This window comes from Phallusia mammillata, chromosome 8 (genome assembly GCF_965637545.1).
Source record: "Phallusia mammillata chromosome 8, kaPhaMamm4.hap1.1, whole genome shotgun sequence".
NCBI lineage: Eukaryota > Metazoa > Chordata > Ascidiacea > Phlebobranchia > Ascidiidae > Phallusia > Phallusia mammillata.
Genome location: NC_137259.1, coordinates 12,329,799 through 12,348,711, shown reverse-complemented (window position 1 = coordinate 12,348,711; position 18,913 = coordinate 12,329,799). Strand labels below are relative to the sequence as shown.

General features: G+C 36.7%; 3 protein-coding genes across 3 annotated transcripts; 1 reads left to right on the top strand and 2 right to left on the bottom strand.

Moving 5' to 3' along the window:
* Nucleotides 1-868: 868 nt before the first annotated feature.
* On the bottom strand, nucleotides 869-3,914 carry LOC145204260 (small ribosomal subunit protein uS4). The gene is made up of 6 exons (XM_080076745.1): nucleotides 3,833-3,914; nucleotides 3,611-3,741; nucleotides 3,059-3,152; nucleotides 1,618-1,804; nucleotides 1,260-1,363; nucleotides 869-988 (listed from the first exon to the last, which is right to left on the bottom strand). Exons 2-6 carry the CDS (start codon nucleotides 3,734-3,736, stop codon nucleotides 915-917), a joined length of 585 nt encoding a protein of 194 aa, XP_079932871.1. The 5' UTR covers nucleotides 3,737-3,741; nucleotides 3,833-3,914; the 3' UTR covers nucleotides 869-914.
* Nucleotides 3,915-4,666: 752 nt separating this feature from the next.
* On the top strand, nucleotides 4,667-6,407 carry LOC145204861 (microfibril-associated glycoprotein 4-like). The gene is made up of 6 exons (XM_080077468.1): nucleotides 4,667-4,961; nucleotides 5,034-5,173; nucleotides 5,252-5,348; nucleotides 5,437-5,533; nucleotides 5,601-5,668; nucleotides 5,813-6,407. Exons 1-6 carry the CDS (start codon nucleotides 4,670-4,672, stop codon nucleotides 6,064-6,066), a joined length of 948 nt encoding a protein of 315 aa, XP_079933594.1. The 5' UTR covers nucleotides 4,667-4,669; the 3' UTR covers nucleotides 6,067-6,407.
* Nucleotides 6,408-7,198: 791 nt separating this feature from the next.
* Nucleotides 7,199-17,020, bottom strand: LOC145204535 (G-protein coupled receptor 84-like). The gene is made up of 9 exons (XM_080077124.1): nucleotides 16,671-17,020; nucleotides 15,024-15,224; nucleotides 11,953-12,075; nucleotides 11,104-11,305; nucleotides 10,692-10,823; nucleotides 9,719-9,846; nucleotides 9,036-9,126; nucleotides 7,554-7,687; nucleotides 7,199-7,482 (listed from the first exon to the last, which is right to left on the bottom strand). The coding sequence occupies exons 1-9, from the start codon at nucleotides 16,721-16,723 to the stop codon at nucleotides 7,314-7,316; spliced, it is 1,233 nt and encodes a 410-aa protein (XP_079933250.1). The 5' UTR covers nucleotides 16,724-17,020; the 3' UTR covers nucleotides 7,199-7,313.
* Nucleotides 17,021-18,913: the final 1,893 nt, after the last annotated feature.

Sequence of the window (18,913 nt, the reverse complement as noted above, 5' to 3'; positions counted from 1 at the left end):
TGGACTTTACAGTTTAGTATTGTTCGCTACATACATTTCTGGTAGGGAGGGCACAGGTCTTACAGGGTTACTTATGGGGGCTGCAAGACACGGAAGTTACTTTTAGGGGGTCATGGTGCATGAGAGGTTGAGAACCACTGAACTAGAAGCATAGTTGTGTCAAACAAAAAAGTTGTGCACTGCACAAAAATCTTGTTTCAAAAAATGATTGGAGTCGCACTGCAGTTTACAAGATGCACAGCTTATAGACACACGTCAGAAGTGCAACCTACCCTACTTAAAAACCGGGATCGATGACTCTATAGAGACCACAGGTGTACTCACTGGAAACATCAGCCAAAAGAAATCCTTTTTTTTATTGTGGCGCAACCTCATTTCTTTAGTGATGCACAGAAATAATGGTGTTGCAAATATCTTTTGAATGCATCACAAGTTGATGCGAATTAAATACTTGATTTAGTCAACTATTTACCACTAGATCTTTGTGTCAAGATTGATGCCATTAAGTACCTTAACTTACTTCAAGCAACTTGTTTATTACCAAACTACTAATCGAACTGAACTATTCTGATACTAAATAAGTAATACCTATCCTGACAGATCCTAAACTTTACATGTTTAGTGATTTTTTGATGAGCAGGGGGCAACAGGTTTCTGAGGTTTACTTGAAAGGGGGGCACTATCTATGAAAGGTTGAGAACCACCGGTCTGAAATGTGTAGCTGACAACAGAAAAGTAAGCATATACTATTGATGGACAGTAGACCAGTGGTTGGGACAATCTGTAAGTAATTTCCAATACTCACACCTTAATGATAATTAGAAATTTAGCTAAAACTGCTTAAAATCTACATAAAAGCAAGTACAAATCTGGCTGCAGATTGCTTTATTTCATGCCAAACACAAAACAAGAGTTTAATCCTCATCTTCATCCTCATCACCACCACCACCACCTGATGTCTTCTTTTGGTTACGGCGCTTTACACGTCCTGTAAGCAAGAAGTTAACACTATAATATTTCTTTCTGAATATTATTCAATTTAAGAACTAGTTTGATAAATGGTCTATTTACTAATGATAACATTCACCTAATTCTATGTTAAAAGTCCTGTTTTAATTCTAACCTTTCCATTCTTTTAGTTACTTGACTTGCCATTACTGAAACAAACTCTGGTGCATGATGACACTTAGCTTGGTTATTACTCAAACAACATCAGAAGCTGGTAATTTCCATGCTAAACTGGCCAAAAAATCTTATACCTGGTCTTCCACCACCATATGGTGACCGAAGTGAGAAGTCAATGTGTTTTTGGGAGTCAAGTCTCACAATAAAGGAGGGAATGTTGACCACTTGCTTGCGGACCCTAAAACAATTTTTGAATTGGACATATTGACACCACAAAAATAAATACCAGAAAATCACCTAATAAAAAGTCTGTAAATCACATAACAAAATGTTTTGAGTTTTTTTTGTATTTCTGAAATACACACAGCTGGTTAAATATTGGTTTACCACATGTGTTATAAACCGCTTAATCTATGCATTGCAAGCATTGAAACTAATTGTGTTGTTTAGAATAAAACCATCTCCAACCCAAATGTTTGTTTGGAATATTACCTGATGTGCCTTTGGCGAATTAGAATCCTGGCATGATGAATGGATTTGGCCAAACCCAGTTTAAACACTTGTGTCTGAAGTCGGCGTTCCAAGAAATCTTCTACTTTCAAACCCAGGACATAATCAAGTTTCATTTTGCCCTCGTCCAGTACTCCAATACGCACCAGTCGCCTCAACAAAGCATTACCTAGATGCAAATTAAGTTGTTAACTAAACATCCATAGAAGCTTGTTTTTGAGTTTAAAATGTGTTATTGTCTAATTTCTAAATAACTTTTGTAAATTTTACATTACTACAAATATTTTTTTTCTAAGTGGGCACATTGGCAACGAATCTTTCTAAACCACATTCTGCAACACATGGTGTTGACCTGTAAAAACCTCCTGCGAAAAAATGCTGAAGCCAAGCAGGTGGTACCTCTTAATAACCCTGTACTGTGGTCTCAGGAAAATGCACATAATCATTTGTATGACTACAACACTTGGCTTTACCTACACTTAATATCATTTAAAGCAGAAACGTACAACATCACATAGCTTTAAATGCATCCTGCAAGAGAATTTGAATATATTTGTTTTTTTACATAGAAGTCTGAACAAATGCGTATTGCACGATCTCGCTTTTTACAATTATTGCTGTAATTATTAGCAAAAACACCAAGCTCTGTTGTATTGTTTCTGCACAAAAGGTGAGTGTATGAATTGACCAGAATGTGTAACTGGCAGGCATTGCTAGTTTGGGAGCATGCATTTTTCATTAAAAGTTGGAAAACACTTAACCTCAAACAAGAAAACAACTGTAGGATATTGTGGTGCACTCTTTCCACGATAACTACTTAGGAAGGTTGATTTCATTTTGCCCTATTTGTATAAACAAACAAAATTATAAACCTAATATTACAAACAATAATACTAATAATTCATTTTTTTAAACAGGTAACACAGCTAAACCAAAACCGTTGACCTCCTCTTTATATCTTTCATGTGGGGCAATTGCGAACAACATAACATACAGACCTCCACTTTGACAACATTACCCTGCTCCTAGGATTTGTAATACTTTTTTGGACAGTAACTGATAGGCATTGCAAGTTGGGGAGCAAGCACTTTTCACTAAAATTTAAAAACTCTATGTCAACAATAAGAAAGCACAAGAAGATATGCAGTACCCTCCTTCAATGGTAACTAAATTAGGATGGTGGGTTGTATTTTTTTTATATTTTATTACATCATATCATTGGCACATAGTGTTGCAACCCTTGTACCATTTTGAGTTGTGCAGGCCTGATCTAAAAGTTTTTTTTCAGAGTGACAGTAATAAATATGCAATCCTGTACCTGAACTCAAAACTCAAGGGTTAACTGTACACTTCTATAAAGCCATCTATGGCAGCAAAGTAGCAGGACTAAGTGCAGATGAAAAGACCATTAGAAAAAAAATACCTTCAAAAAGTCGCCTTGTATCTTTTTCATCAAGTGTAAGTAAGTCACGAGCAGCTTTACGGATTTTGGCCAGAGTATATTTAACCCTCCATACCTGCAAAACAATGGGGATATCATGTTTAAGTCATTCTTTCCTTCCTTTTTTCTAAAATTTGTGTGACCAGAAAATGTTTTTGTTAGAAATCTGTTACTAATTTCTTCCAAATTCATTAGCACAAACAATGTTTAACATAAACTGTTTATTATATTCTTAACTTTTATGGCAGTTGAAAAAAACATGTTTGCTTGAAGTTTAACAAATGAAAACAAAGCCTTTCTGGTAATAGCAGACAATCACAGATCATTAGATTGATAGATTTTGGAATTTGATCAACAGTCATGAAAAGAGCTACCAGATTTATTCTAGCTGACATGCAAAATCATTGTTATTTATGCTTAGTAGTGGGTTTTCTTGTGTTGCTTAAATATGCAGAAAAAACTCTTGTTGTAAAACATAGAAAAGATGTTGACTGCAACTGTTCCGGTATTGAGTCACTCAAAATGGAAACATACCTCTCGTTTATTACGAAGACCGTATTCTCCGATCAGTTTCAACTCCTGATCTAAACGAGCCTTCTCGAATGGACGTCGAGGTGTAACATATGTCTTACTATGCACCAAACTCCTCGCGTGCGGCATGTTGCCTGTAATACGATGCTAGTACATTACCATTTTCGCTCGGATAAAGTCATAAACGCTTAAAAAATAACAAAAACAGTCAGTTAAAATACTTACCAACGTTACACGCCTAACCGTGAGAGAAAAGACGGCCTTGATCTCGTTTCCAAAATACATGCGGGAAAGAAAAAAATGGAAACCAGATTTTAGCATAGAAATATTAAAGGCAAAGTTGCAAACCAAGTTTTGAGGCGAGCACATATAGCCCGCTATTATAAATAATTACACATTAAATTTAAAAATTCGCGAAATACGTGACGACGAAACCAAATAATTTTTGTGTCAATTTATTTCATTTTGATTTGAAGTCAAAATGGTTTAGGCCTACTCATAGTCTTTTATAAAATCAATTCATAGTTTAAATTATGATCTTTTGTTTTAAAAATTGTGCAACAAAGAATTATGTCATTAATTTTTTGAAATGTCCAAATGCAACTTTTAGTTTTTATGTGTTTTTCACATTTTAGTCTGTATTCCAAATCCAATCGAAACAGTAGGCATAAAGTGTCTGTCACGAACATTTTGAGCTAAGTTAGAATCGATTCACTGCCAAGTAGTGTGAAATTTTGTGACGTAGTATAATTTCCTGTGTTTACCACATGTGATTGTTGTGTACATTGCTCAAGTTTGGGGCACGACCTACTTGTGGCATCTGAAAGTTTGGCTTCATCAGGCAGCCTGATTTAGGCTGTTATAACTTGCTCAGCTTAAAGCGCTTTTATTTTTGTTTTTTAATGTAGTGGAGTTAAAATACTCAAAGACACTTCGAAAAAGGGCTAAGGATATGGCTAACTTTAAAAAGCCTATTCTGCAGCAATATCCTACTAGTTTTCAAAATTTACTAGTTACCAACTGTCCGTCTGATGTTATATATGTAATTCTTGACAGTGCAATATGTGGAAAGTAATTTTTGCTATTATACTTGTTGCATGTTTCGTTTTGTGCACTGGACAGCAGTTTCGCAAGGCACAGTTAACTTGTATGGTACCAGTTGAAGAAGGTCGTGGACCATCATGTAACTGTCGTCCTGGCAAACGTGGCCCAGTGGGCCCAGTGGGCCCAGTGGGCCCAGTGGGCCCAGTGGGCCCAAAGGGTGATGCCGGCAGCAACGCAAATGTTCAGCCCGACTTGGATGAGTTTAATGCACGTTTACAAAAGTTGGAGGCAACTGAACTACGCAACAAATGTAGGCCTCAAAGATTATTACATTGTAAATTTATTTAATATATAAGAGAGATTTTTTCATGTTAATTTGCAGGGCAATTTCCGAAAAGTTGTCAAGATGTTCAGCAGAGATCCAACAACAGCGGTGTTTACACACTGTACCCGTTTCCTATTGACACCGGAAGACCATTGAGAGTTTACTGTGATCAGTCGACTGACGAAGGAAAATGGATGGTAAAACAAAAAACTTTGTGTTTCACAACAAAATATTTAATTCGTTGCAAGGTTATCTGTTGATGTTTCAACTTCTAGGTGATACAAAGACGTGTCGATGGTTCAACAAACTTTCAAAGAACTTGGGATGAATACAAAAATGGCTTTGGAGATGTAGAAAAGAACTATTGGATAGGTATGCGTGTAAAAGCGACGAAATGCAAATCATTATTCGTGTAACATTACATGTACAAATAAAAAAAAATTCATTTCATTTCTTTAAGGTCTTGAGACACTTCACCAGCTAACTGTGTCTGGGAATTTCGAGCTGCGCATCGACATGACAGACTTCGATGACGTAAGCGTTTATGCGAAGTACAGGTAATTATATGAAATATTGTTACTATAAAGTTTTTTTAAGATATTACTATTTTACCTCTTTCGACAGACAATTTAGCATTGCTGGTGAAGAAACAAACTATCTTTTAACCGCTCAAAATTATGTTGGCACTGCAGGTTAGACCAGTGCATTGTTGGCTTATACTTGCACGCAAAATTAGAAAATGTTTTTTTTTACAATTTTATACAATTTCGTAAAACAGTTGCATTTCAAGACTTATTAATAAAACAAAGATTCAAAACATTTGTTTTTGTTTTCAGGTGATAGTCTTGGATATCACAACGGAAAGCCATTCTCGACATTAGATCGGGATAATGATAACCTAGACCAAGTATGCGCAGTTAGTTTAAAAGGCGCGTGGTGGCACGGGCATGGTACATACTGCTACGCATCCAATCTAAACGGTTTATACCAAACACATCAGTTAGAAGACTGGACTGGTATCATTTGGAATGGACATCGACCAAACTACTCACTTAAAAAAGTGGAAATGAAAATTCGTAAAAATGTTTAAACGACATGCAGTTATGTCGTTAAACTTCAAAACTTATAATATTTTAACTGATTGTGATGTTTTCAACAAATCAATGTACTATTGCATATAGTAATCTAATCGTATCGCATGTGTACTTTCAACTCATTCAATATGCCAGAAAATGAGAAAACGTTAAATGATGGTTCAAAAAGGTCAACACAATCGGTAAAAAATACTTATGTAGATAAAAAGACTCGACCTGCTCATGCTGCCATATCTTTGTTTTCAAAGCATGACACTTTTCCCCGCGGATGAGGGCATCTAAAGTACACAGCTATCTGCTGTGCAACATATTTCTTTCTTTTTCTCAAGTAACTTTAGCATTGACTGATCAGTACATGCGCCACCTAGCAGTTTTGATTTTAATCAGTTTCAAACACGCGGGGATGTTCATAGGAAGATTTTTATCCTGATTGCTTTCTTTTTCTGTCGTTTTAGCGTTCCCGATTAATATGGGCAACGCTCTAGGTTTTTTAACATGTTAGCATTAAATAACGACATAATATGGTTAGAACATTGTATTGGTACAAACTTTTGGGCAAACACGTTGAGTAAACTGAATGCGTCCATGTCGTTTAAAAGTAACCTAATAATCTATCCTTTTTCTTTCTTCCCTCGTATGGGAAAGCTGGATTCATAACAGGTCATTGTGCAATATCCTCATCCAGTATTGGGATTCGGCCCGTTCGCACCGGTTCTATAGAACCGTCTCACGAAATTTTATGAGATCAGTAAACCGGTTAGCTGTTAGCATCTCTGGTTACTGTCAATGGATTTTCGCATCTTATCGGATACACCGATTTTTGAGATCAAATTAAAGTAGATCACTTTTTAAAATATGACTTTTGTCAAGAACAGGCTGACAAAAATGTGAATCCCATAACTGTCCTTATCTTTGAATCCAATAGAAGGGTATTTCCTCAATCACATATATTTATGCCTTCATTTGTTAAAGCTTTTACCTAAACGTTGATAATAACTACAATATCTAATCTAAAATTTAAACAAACAGAACTCAGGAGTAAACTTATTGACAGACTAGCTTTCAGCTCTTTCAATCTTTTGTTAAAGATGTACTTTATTTTGAACACAACACTTTGGTTTAATTGCAAACATATATAATCTGTGATTCAGAACAATAAAAGCATATCATACGGAACCGACAACAACAAAGGAACAAAAGCGTAAGAAACAAATTCATGCAAGTTTTGAAGGGTCGAAGGTATTTATTTCGCTGGTAGACTCTTTTTGACTTTGTCAAATGCCAGCTTGATAAGTTTTTTGTATTCCTTTCTCATTCCTTTGTGACCGAACACGTAAACAAAAGGATTCATGCAACAATTTAGCCATGTTATATTTGATGCCATCATATGAATTCGTGGGTCAAACGTATGACTGCAAAAAATGGAAATGTTAACGTTACAAGCAGTAAAATAGAAACAAATAACTAACAACAGAAAACATACCTTCCTGGAATTAGATTGATGATTACGCTTGGAAGAAATAATAACGTAAACAGTAAGCAAATTATAATGCTGACGTAAACAAGATGATTCTCGTTGTCATGACGACGCTGCACGTGATCAGGTAGTTTTGATCCCTATGAGATGAAATTAAAATAGTTAGTGTTTGTTTAATTAATCACTTTTTTAGCCATCTCCTCAGTCGCCCTGAAAGCACAAGCGTAAATAAACAAAAATTGAAGTCGAGCAAGAACATTGCCCAGCAGGATTCCACCACGCTATCTTAGGTTTTGTTCTCGATTTTTCACTGTACGGATAGACTAGTGTTGTTTTGTTTCACTGGTAAGAAGTGACACAAGACGTATCACGAAAAAAGTTTGAATATATATCGAAGGAAATCTTAGTCAAAGGAAGTTGGAAAAAGTTTTCATGCGGTGTTGCTAATATTATCGAGCATTATTGCGAAAAAACGGCTTTTTGGAATGTGACAACGACTGTTTGTGGGTTTTGCCTACATGCTTTGTTTCTACCTCTACCCACACGACTCTGCAGCGAGCTAACAATCCCGAGATGTTTAGTCTGGCGGGCAGCGGTTGTTTTACGCATTCCACGTCAATTTCTGCAAAAGACTCGTGGGATGCTAAACTTGAACGGCCTAAACCGTAAAATTGAAAAACAACAACAACAGTCGGTGAGATCAACATGAAAACAGCGAGGTGTGGTTTGACGCGCAATGGCTTATCTCTTCCTGTTCCATGGAAGCATAAAAAGCAGAAAGTGTGTTGTAAAGGTTAAGTGTGGTGGGCTTATGACAATCAGAGGATCGTTTTTGTCTAACATGACAGCCCAAACAAGCAAAATCATATGCTGTTCTTTTATGTTCAAACGGTTGCTTGTCATCACCACGAAATCCGTTTTAGCATTTCACATACTCGTAGACTGTAGAGCAGGGGTTCCCAACCGGTGGTACGCGTACCACTAGTGGTACGCGAAGGTTTTTTAAGTGGTACGCGAGTAGCTTTCGTTTTTTTTTCACAAAAATTTGGATTCACAACTTTCTATTTTGTTTATCTGGTTTTGTTTACAAAAAAAAATTCCCCAAGTCTCCTCTTGTTGTTACGTAACTATTTCTGTTGTTTCGTATCATTACGATCTACAAACTACAGGTCATGTCAATTGCCAACAAGAAGCACAGTTGCTTTGAAAAGCTGTACAACGCTGTGGGACAGTGGGCGTTGATTACGGCAAATGATTGCTCAGCCAATTGGTGGACAGTAAACAAAAGCAAAAATATCATTAAATTTGCTTTAGTGTTATTTTAGTAGGCCAATATTATTATTATTAATAAAATATGATTCGATTAAATAAGTTGTTCTGCAAGAAGTGGTACGCGTGGCAGTACAAAGCGTCGAAGTGGTACGAGATCGAAAAAAGGTTGGGAACCCCTGCTGTAGAGAAATCAAACAATAACTAACTTTGACTTACAAGGCTAATGTTGTCGTCGACTTCTCGGCTGATTTCAGATTTAAATACCGCTTGAGATATCCGACTCAAAACGCTTTGACTGCGAACCAACCTGTAATAATAACGTAATGTCAATTGCGTTATTACTAAATGACAAAGAGAAAACACCATATTTCATTATTTCCAACGCATGGTAAATTATTAATAGCCCAGCTAGTAAATAAATAGTGTTACTTAATATGGGAACGAATAGGTCTACAATATGTTGTCGCTAGATTAGTATAATGTTGCGTTGTGAATCATATAAAATTGTTTCAAACTGCGCGTCTGTCGAAAATTTGAACAAAATGGTTGCCTTGCAGCTTTAACGACAGGAAACCACAACATTATATACGTCTTAATATCATGTTCAGAAAATTTAATTTCAAAACCTCAAAACGCCGACACAACAAAATTACCCAAGTCAATGAGATTTCGCCATATTGACCCTTATAGCTAAACAACCGCAAAACAGTTGCCAGTTTCTCTCAACAACCCACGCAATGTGTAAAAACAGTGTCCACAAAAATAATTGCACCCCAGCGACCATAAGTTATGTTGATTATAACTTCCTGGCAACCGAAACGTGATTATTCAAATTATTTTGCCCTGACTGCTTGCAGATGGACAATAGAAGTCAAATATTAAATGGAACGTCTTATTACCTTGGCTTGTCGCTTGGAACGCTGTTAATTGATACTGTGTCCTTCATAATCACCGAACAATCGCAGTCTGTTCGACAATCTCCATAGTGAATCACAGTGGCACTGCTTAATTTCTTTCGCATGCGTTGCTGTGTTAAGAAATAAATTTTAAGTTCAACGTTTGTGCATTAGCACTACACACGGTGGTTCTTAACCTGTCGGTATTCGATTTTTTAATTTAATTTTTTCGGGGAGTAATTTGATGATAATTTTGAGTTTTGTGATATCATAGTTGGTAATTTTACTTTTATTGAAAAGGGGTAAATGACTTTTATAAGTTGTTCACATGGGTAACGATTATAAAAAGGTTAAGAACCACTATACTAAACGCTGCTTTGCACTTAATCTGCACTTAACAGATCATTCTCGAAATAGTGAAGGAGAGAATGGACAACAAATTTTAGCCTGACTAAGTCCTTGTATCGGCAAGACAGGTTGTATATTGTGTAGACAAGGTAAGAAGCTAACCGCCAAACACCGTGGACTTATCGCTTCTCTCAGCACCACATTTATCCAAAGTTTACGACAGGCACTGCAGGGCGCATTATAGTTCGATTATTTTGCAATTATTTATCATCAGTTTTTTAAGTAACTCTGAAATGACAACAGCTCGTAAGTTTGAAACAGCTCCCAAGCATTGAAATAGTTCCATAATGTTGGGATATTAGGAATCACAAAAGAGTGGAGGGTACAATTAGTAGGATCAATGTTACAGCTGCATTGTTTGACGTTTAAGCAAAGACCTGTAAATATTTGTGCACAACCAACTTATGCATCCGCAGAATCTAAAATCTGGATTCCATTACAGCTCAAGTTTATTTGTTTACTGTTGTCGATGCATGTCTCTAGCGAGCGTTTAATGCGCAAATCTTCACCAACCAATGAAATTATCACGTTATATATTGATAGTTCAGCGAAATGAACTTTACACTACCTGGTATAGTATGTAGTCGGGTGGCGAGTTTGCGTCCATGCGTCGGTTGCTCTTGTGGACAAAATAAATCATAACAGCGTAACTGGCTGACATCAGAATGATTGGAAAGAATTGAAACAGAAAGCGTACGACCTATAGCAAAGTACAAGAAAATAATCCGATTGCCAAATGTCTGATTGAAACTGCGAAATTCGCATTTGGTTCCAAGAATTAGATTAGACGGCACTAAATAAATAACAACACCCGTTTCCATTCGTTGCTTTACATGTAACTTTAAAACCATTACCTTAAACCCCCCTTTCAGCATTTCGGGTTAAACTTCTGTTTTTTCATGCTGTTTGATAACTGTGATTGGTTTACACATTTTTGTATCAACTAATTTGCATGCCAAATGTTATACAAAGTAAAATACCTGCATATATTGTCTCCAGGTTGGTGGCATTGAGACAAAAGTGCATAGAAATTGGTCACTGCGCCACCCAGTGATGAGAGTATCGCCACGATAAGAATTTAGAAGAGAAACGACGAGAAATGGAAGTAGAAAAGCTGGTGCAATCAACCAGCATAAAAATATCCACACACGAACCATGTTGTCAGTAAAGAACAACGTGTATCTGACAAAACGAATGTTAAATGTTAACCTCTTGTTAATACCTTGGCTAACTTATGTTTAAACTATTACTACCACAATGGTCTTCCCCAAAGTCTTTGGTCCTTGTTGAATTCCCCTCTCTGTTATTTTCATGGTATTATTTTAAATTAACAACAATGTTTTTTCATTCGATTTGAAAAAAAAACTTAACTTTGAAGCCAAATAATCAGATTTATGACCTTATGTGTTCGAGTAAAACTAGAAACTACAATTTAGATAGCATTGACTAATACAATTTCCCTATCCATGTACATAACCAACGGTTAAGAACCACCACCGGTCGTAGTCGAACATTGTTCATTTACGTCGGACAGGTATACACTGTTTAGCGCGTATGCTGTTAATTCATCATGTTCGATTTGTCTGTGTGATAAGGCAAATGCAATAAAATGTGGTTTAAAGGGCAAACATTACTTGGTGGTCCATTAGACGTTCATGTAAATATCTAGATGTGAAATATTGCTGAGTTTGACTTGCCTAAATAATACCAAATCCAAAATATGCATAAAAGAATTGCATTGTCAAACTTATAGTTCGAGACCAGGAGGACGGATTATCTGTTTGGCAAAACTACTTTATTGTAGGGATTTAGATTACTTGCATGCATACCTGTCTGGGAATACGATCCCTAAAAAACGGTTTAGGGTGATTGAGATGAGACAGACCACCGACGTATAGCCACACGAGAAGTAGAAAAATGCTTGAAGGATGCATGCCTGCTCGCTAAATGGCCTGCAAGTCAAGTGGCAACAAATTTACCAAATGGTCAATCAAGAAAACGTAGCCCAAAAGCCACGCCAAAGGGCTCAAATTGCGCAAGCTGAATAAACATTATAACTGTTGGAAGCTGGTGTTATAAAACCGCTTAGGTAGAGAGAAAACGTTAACTATATGGTACAGCCTTTGTAAAAGTACTCCATAAGCAGTAGTAGCCCTATGTCGCATTCGAACATAAATGTTGATGAACAGACGACAATATACAGAACATGTAACACACGGGCAGGCGTCGGTCGAAAGGTATTTTTCAAACCCTTTAAAAAAACAAATTACATTGTTGTTGCTATACAATATATATCGTTGACACAGGCTCCAAAAGGACGTGGTTTGTGGCAAATTCCTCGTTTTAAAGCAAGTCGCGCGCAAACACAAAAACTTCCATGCAACGCCACGTTATGAATTGCGGTCGCTTGTCTTTTGGCAACTTTTAATGATACCACAAAAATGATATAATGGAGAAAACCACACACTTTTACGTGATCAAAAACCAGGCGCGGTCTCATAATTTCACTGTTATATTTCAAGATTTGTTTTGTTGAACTTGCTGAATTTTAAAGATTTTTTGATTATGACTCATTCAAAGAAAAGCGACAATACTTTAACAACCATTCCTTGTCTACCTGGGCTTTAAGAGCCAAACCCTGAAAAAGGCGCAAATCCTAACTTCGAAGGCCGTTTAGATTTGCTGACAGCTGAACGTCGAGGCACACCGAAAGGTAGTCGTTATGTTAAGCTGTACATACAACAACATTCCAACGACTGCTGAAGCTGCAAGATATAAACCGTGGGCCTTCGGATACCAGTTGTTTGAAGTTCAATAGATCGGGAAACCAATGCACACCTTAGGTCTCTTTACCCAAGCGAACTGATAGTAATGACATTTTGTACTCATACCATATTGCTTATGTGAAGCGGGTTGTTTAACAGTTAACGATTTGTGATCCATATCTATCAATTAACCCCCAAAAAGTCAAGTAAATTGTAAACCAATATAAACCATGTCAAGTGAAGAAAATTTGGTGGGATTCAGTGGTTAAAATTGGCTGCAACTGACTTGAAGTCATATCAATGCACAGGTAACACCACGATTTACCCATATTTCGGCTCGTTATCTATGGTATCTAATCAGCATTTCATATCTAAAGCATAGATATCTTGAGGTCGCGGGGTTTCTTGGATGTGTGTATGGAGCTGTCTTGACGCCATTTTATTGATTGCACATTGGCCTTTACTGCGTCAATCTAGTTTTGTGAATGATGAATCTCAACATGGGTGGGTTTGCTTTGGGCTAACTGTGACCATGCTGCAGAACTCAAAATTTGCTTTAAGTATAGTAACAAGTTCAACAACTATGCAAAAATTACCAATCAGAACTTGTATTGTGTTGGTATACAAAAACGTATTAAAATCGCGTTTTCTACGAGTGTTTATTTTTGACCGCAAACAAAATAATGTTTCACCAATAAAATGAATTTTACTCCAAGGCGTAAAGTGTAATTTCTCCTATTGCTGCGTAACGGAAGTTTGTTTTTCAAAGGTAAGTTTTGTCTTGTAACAGTAATAGATGAGGCGCAATCACTTCGTGACGGCACTTGAGAACGTTTCAATTCGATCTGATTCATTCATAAAAAAGTACCGGAAAAACATATGCCTGCCAAGGTTATCGTGTCAATCGGGAACCGATTTTTAGAAACAATTAAACTTAAACCAATGTTATAAACTATCTTGAATGCTTCTTGTGAATATACGTTTCGGAGCGACAAGTAGACAAAAACAAAGCATTAATGCTGTATCCAATCTTTACGGACAACAGCTAGTATGTTCAATCAGAAACATGATAGAGGTTTGCAGTATTCTCTTGGGTCTAACTCAAAACGATCTTGTGGTGGTTTAAAACAAGAAAACGTTATGCACACTTTCTGAAAGTGTCATGTACAACGCTACATTGAAGTATCAAATTCACATTTGTATTAACAAACCATAGATTTGAAGGCCTGTTGAAGGCGCAATACTGAATCAGCCAGTTGCACAATTGAGGTATCGGAGACCGATAAAGAATTAAAGTCCGACACTGAAACTTTACTGCAAGAGTAACAATCCACCGGAATTGGGAGATATTAATCTTTGACCTTAAAACAGATTAGACTTTGTAGATAAGCCCCTGCGTGCACGATTTTGATTTTATCTCCAGATGGAAACAGTCTGATCCACTCAATTAACCGCGAAAAGTCAAAAATTTGATGTTAATAACAAAATAAACTACAAGTACATAACAGGCTGAAAGTGGCACGTCATGAACTTGTAGTGTTGTTTTGTTTAGGATTACAGCGTATCATTGACCAACAAGAGTAGATTGGGCAGCCTAACATGGACATTTGCGTTTAAGCTGATTCTCCCTTCAGACGTTGGAAACAATAAAAAAAGCGTCGGTCATTTCAGGTTAACCTTCCAATTAATGTTTGTTGTCAAATCATGCGTAGATGTTTTCGCCTTTTGTGTAGAGTTTTTAGTCACTGGTTGGGAGATGTGTTGCAATATTAAACCCAAAACAAAACGCGAAGTAAATATTATGCTAAAGTAACTTTGGCCACGAAGGTTAAATTTATGAACACAGCGCTTGGGAGACAATGAAATAAACAACATAATGTAGGTTTAAGTTGTTTTTGACAAAGTAAAAAAATACAAAAAAACATTAGAAATCGTAAAGATTTGACCAGTACTTCTAAAAAGGCAATTCCATCACATTGAAAGCAAAAAAACAAAAAACAATTCCCTTGCGATGCCACGGTGTAAGTAAAATAAGTACGCCTTTTTGCGTTTAGTATGACTCATACTCATACTGTATGAGTCCGAAAATGCATGACTCTCCCAATTGACTAAGCAAAACATTATTAATAACTTACCAACGCATCAACGAGTAGCCTGTGACATTAAGTGGCAACATGACTGACGCTGTAAGGAGGTCGATTATGCTCAAGTTCACTATGAACATATTAAAGCTGCTTTTTCTCAGGTAAGGGTTTCTCAGCACGGAAAGGATTGTTAGAAGATTTCCAGACGTTCCAATCACAACCGCCGCGATTCCAATGCCGATACCAAGGAACCTGAGAAGCAAAGTGAAGTAAAATTCGCAGCAATTTACCACCTACGCCAAAATTAAATTGGACTTTCACTGGCGTGGGAGTATACACATTTTACATTTTTAAGTTGCATATGCACCCAACTTGCATGACGTTTTTTGGTACATCTAGGCCGAAAGGTTACAGGAAAACCACACAGGGCGTTCAAATTTCACATTTCACGTAATTTCGAAATACCGCCAATTTTGCAAGATTTCTCTGGGAAGCCTTTAAACGCAACATGTTGAATAAGTCAAATTGAGCACTGTCATCAAAGGTTGTCTTAATGTGTAATTATTTTTCGAAATTTTGATTATATGCTGCGATAAAAAACGTTGATCCGAAAATATAACGAAGTCACTGCGTTTTTGCCCAAAATCTGGTGTGTGTTTCTGTAGGCCATTTATCTCTAAAGTAGTTCCCTGGCATTTTGCCTTTCTAAAACTTGGGTGTTTCAGCAATTCCTAATACACATTTGTTGAACTCTTACGATCGAGTACAATCGATCCCCAGAAGAAACACTGCTTTGAACAAAATCGCCCTGGGCAAAGCTTTCAAATTGTAGAAATTTCGAAGGAAAATTATGGGTTTACGGTGATTGTGGTTTTGAAAAAAACAAAAATACAGTATTGATGACTTGTTTTGAGTTTTTGAAGTAGATTTGTCGCGCTTCTATCGTCAGGTGGGTATTGGCTTATCGAGGTGGGTCGGTATTTGTTTTGTTTGCGGGACGTGACCGTGAAACGTTGACGAAAGATAACACACACCAACAACGGGGAGGTATTATGCGAAAGTTTGTGAGAAGAGGGTCGAATGACGTTTTAACAAAAGACCACTGACACCACCGACGGCTAAAGAATATGTAAAACTCTTAATTACACACAAGCAGCTTTTCTTATGCCAGGAGAAAAAGCACTCCACTTAAACAACATTGCGAAGGTCGAATCAATTAAAACATGGGAAAGTTGTAAAAGTGTGATTTCATTTTACACTTTAATTTGATGTTACCGAAGGTATACTACGAACAAATTTGCATAAGCAGTACCATTTCCCAAAATGAAATATTTAAAGTTTTAAAATTTGTAATTTGCCTATGTCTTTGTATGTTTGTACTTTGTACAGGCATTGTGTTAATTTTGTTTACATGCGTGGCGACGTAACAACTGTAATAACACATTGTGTTAATGTGGCACGAAAACCACATGGCATAGCAGGCCGTTGTAAATACGGTAATGCAACAATACGTGTGAAGTCCATACATTTTTAAAGTAGCTCAGAAATAAACCAAGTAACTTCGTTTATGGTACAAAACTTAGCTTATCATCAAGACTTTTTTTCAGAAATAAAGTTAAAAATCCGTGTTGCTGAGAAAGATAATGCATAAACTTTACTATGAATATAAACCGAAAAAAAAATGCCAGTGCTACTTACCGGAAACTTTCGATGTCCGACTCTTTCCACGTTGTGACATTCGACAAATTCATGTCAATCAAAGTAAGTTTTAATCAACTCAACTTTTAAGAATTTTGAGCTAAATCCGAAACAGATGAAGTCTGCACGTATAAACCACAAGTTTGGTGGCAAACGAGCTTTTTCTGTTTTAAATGCTTTTTACAGCGTCTTTTTATAAACCAAATGCACCTACAACTGGGTCTACCGTTTCGCGCTCTTTGTATAAAAACTTTAAACATGGGACTTTCCTCACTACTTCCACAATACTCTATATTCAGGTTTAACACCAACCACCAGTTTTCAGAATTCCACACAGGCTAGCGTTAATCAGCTCAAAACAAGACGTTAATAATAAATCTGGTGTACTGCGTGGTCCTCAAAGTGGTACTGCGAATTCAGTTTAAATGCCGCTTGTATTGAATGCCTCGCAGCAGATACAAGAAGAACGCAGTCTGTTGACTTTGACCGTGTTGGGTTCCATGGCATTTCAATGTAGAGAAATCCAAAGTGCCAGGAAAATAGTGGGAATTGGTACTGGTGCAAAGAAAATTTCATTGCATTTAATATTATTATCTGGCGAGTATTATGCGACTGTTTATGACAATAGCAAACAGAACGAAAAGTATACAAACACAAAAACCATCGTCCTCAAGTTGTTTTGTGTTTTTTTGCTGCCAAGTTAACATACTTTCTTATGAATCTTGAACAGTGTTAACAAAAGCGCAATGAATATCCATTTAAAAACGCGTTGTAAATTTTGAATACGCTATGTTGAATTTCACAATTTCTGTGGAAAATTACCCAAATTCGTCGATACAGTTTTTCAGAAGTAACACAAAACTACCAGATCGTTTTATTCCTTTTGTATTACTCTTTTATTCCTTTTGCGAATGACCTTGGTTTCCCCCACGGCAAAATTGGCCCGTGTCAGTTGAAAAACAAATTCAATCTCTAGTTCTATTAATACTGAACACTTGGCGCTGATTGTTTTGACTAATTTGTCGCTGGTTGGCAAACCGACAATTACCGCGGTTGCCGAAAAAGGAAGCAAAGCAGAGTACTTGACCACAAAAGTTAAAACTGGCGACAGACTGCTACCTCGAATCGCGAAATCGTATTGAAGTGACATTCACACGGAATTCTTTTCAGTACAAAGTCTATGCGATGCAACCTTGACAGTGCGACAATAGGAATTTTTTCTACAGTAGCGGAAACAATTCCCCTGAATTACTTATATTAAAACTATCATCGTGCTTGATTAAAAAGTTTTGCGTTTTGCATCTGCCTGAATGACTAAACCTGCTTTGACGAGATACAATTACATCATTGTCTCACCGCCTAAGTGTAACTAAACCGACATTCTCCCAATGACCCGTAAAACAACAAGTGCGCCATTTCACTTCGAGAAAAAATAGGCCTAAAAAAACGCTATTTTTCGGTGTCAAGCTGTTTGCGCCGTATTGCGCCAAAAATACGTGAAGCGACATTTTAAATGCGCAATGAACATTCCCGAATACCACAGAGCATAAAATACTATTAATGCAAAGTACAATGAGTCCTGTGTTTATTCTTAGATACAGTATTAAAAAGGAAAGTCTTTCACTGTTTTAAATGACTTGTTATGTGAAACAAACTTTCACCAACTGACCTTCAAATTGAGCAAAAAAATCAGAGCCAGTATATTGGTGTATAACATAACTACGTTTCGACAAGTGCTATTGTCATCGTAGTTATGTTATACACCAATATACTGGCTCTGATTTTTTTGCTCAGATTATTCAAAACCGTGAATAGTGTACCTGACCTTCAAATTGTTTTGAGAGTTCGGAGAGTTAAAAGAATGCGATTAACTCATCTTACTTATTGCAATGTTTTGTGTTTGGGTCACCTTTTTGCTTGTACATGTACACGTATTTTTGGCCATTAGTTGTGGACCTCCAAAGACTGAAAAAGGAAAAAAAGAAAAAAATATTTTTCCATCAACCCAAATCAAACAGTCTGACGAAAGCATTTTATCTTCAGAACCGCCATCAAAGGTATAGAAAAAAGTATTTATTTTGCATGGACAAACAAAAACTTTTCAGGGTAACCATCGATAGATCTGAGCATCAGCGTGACGAATCAAGTATTTGCTTACATGTGTTACCAATTAAAACTTTTCTGCATGGTTTGTGTAAAGTAATTGTGATTAAAACACAGTGATAAGAAACCAGAAAGTTTGA

Excerpts from the sequence above, each read along its gene's own strand:
- LOC145204260 (XM_080076745.1), bottom strand. The coding sequence starts at position 3,736 with ATGCCGCACGCGAGGAGTTTGGTGCATAGTAAGACATATGTTACACCT. Across the intron at positions 1,805-3,058 it reads TACAAGGCGACTTTTTGAAG|GTAATGCTTTGTTGAGGCGA; the intron begins GTATTTTTTTTC and ends ATTTGCATCTAG. Across the intron at positions 989-1,259 it reads ATATGGTGGTGGAAGACCAG|GACGTGTAAAGCGCCGTAAC; the intron begins GTATAAGATTTT and ends TCTTGCTTACAG.
- LOC145204861 (XM_080077468.1), top strand. The coding sequence starts at position 4,670 with ATGTGGAAAGTAATTTTTGCTATTATACTTGTTGCATGTTTCGTTTTG. Across the intron at positions 4,962-5,033 it reads AACTGAACTACGCAACAAAT|GGCAATTTCCGAAAAGTTGT; the intron begins GTAGGCCTCAAA and ends GTTAATTTGCAG. Across the intron at positions 5,174-5,251 it reads CTGACGAAGGAAAATGGATG|GTGATACAAAGACGTGTCGA; the intron begins GTAAAACAAAAA and ends TTCAACTTCTAG.
- LOC145204535 (XM_080077124.1), bottom strand. The coding sequence starts at position 16,723 with ATGAATTTGTCGAATGTCACAACGTGGAAAGAGTCGGACATCGAAAGT. Across the intron at positions 11,306-11,952 it reads GGGATCGTATTCCCAGACAG|ATACACGTTGTTCTTTACTG; the intron begins GTATGCATGCAA and ends TCGTTTTGTCAG. Across the intron at positions 7,688-9,035 it reads TCGACGACAACATTAGCCTT|GGATCAAAACTACCTGATCA; the intron begins GTAAGTCAAAGT and ends TTCATCTCATAG.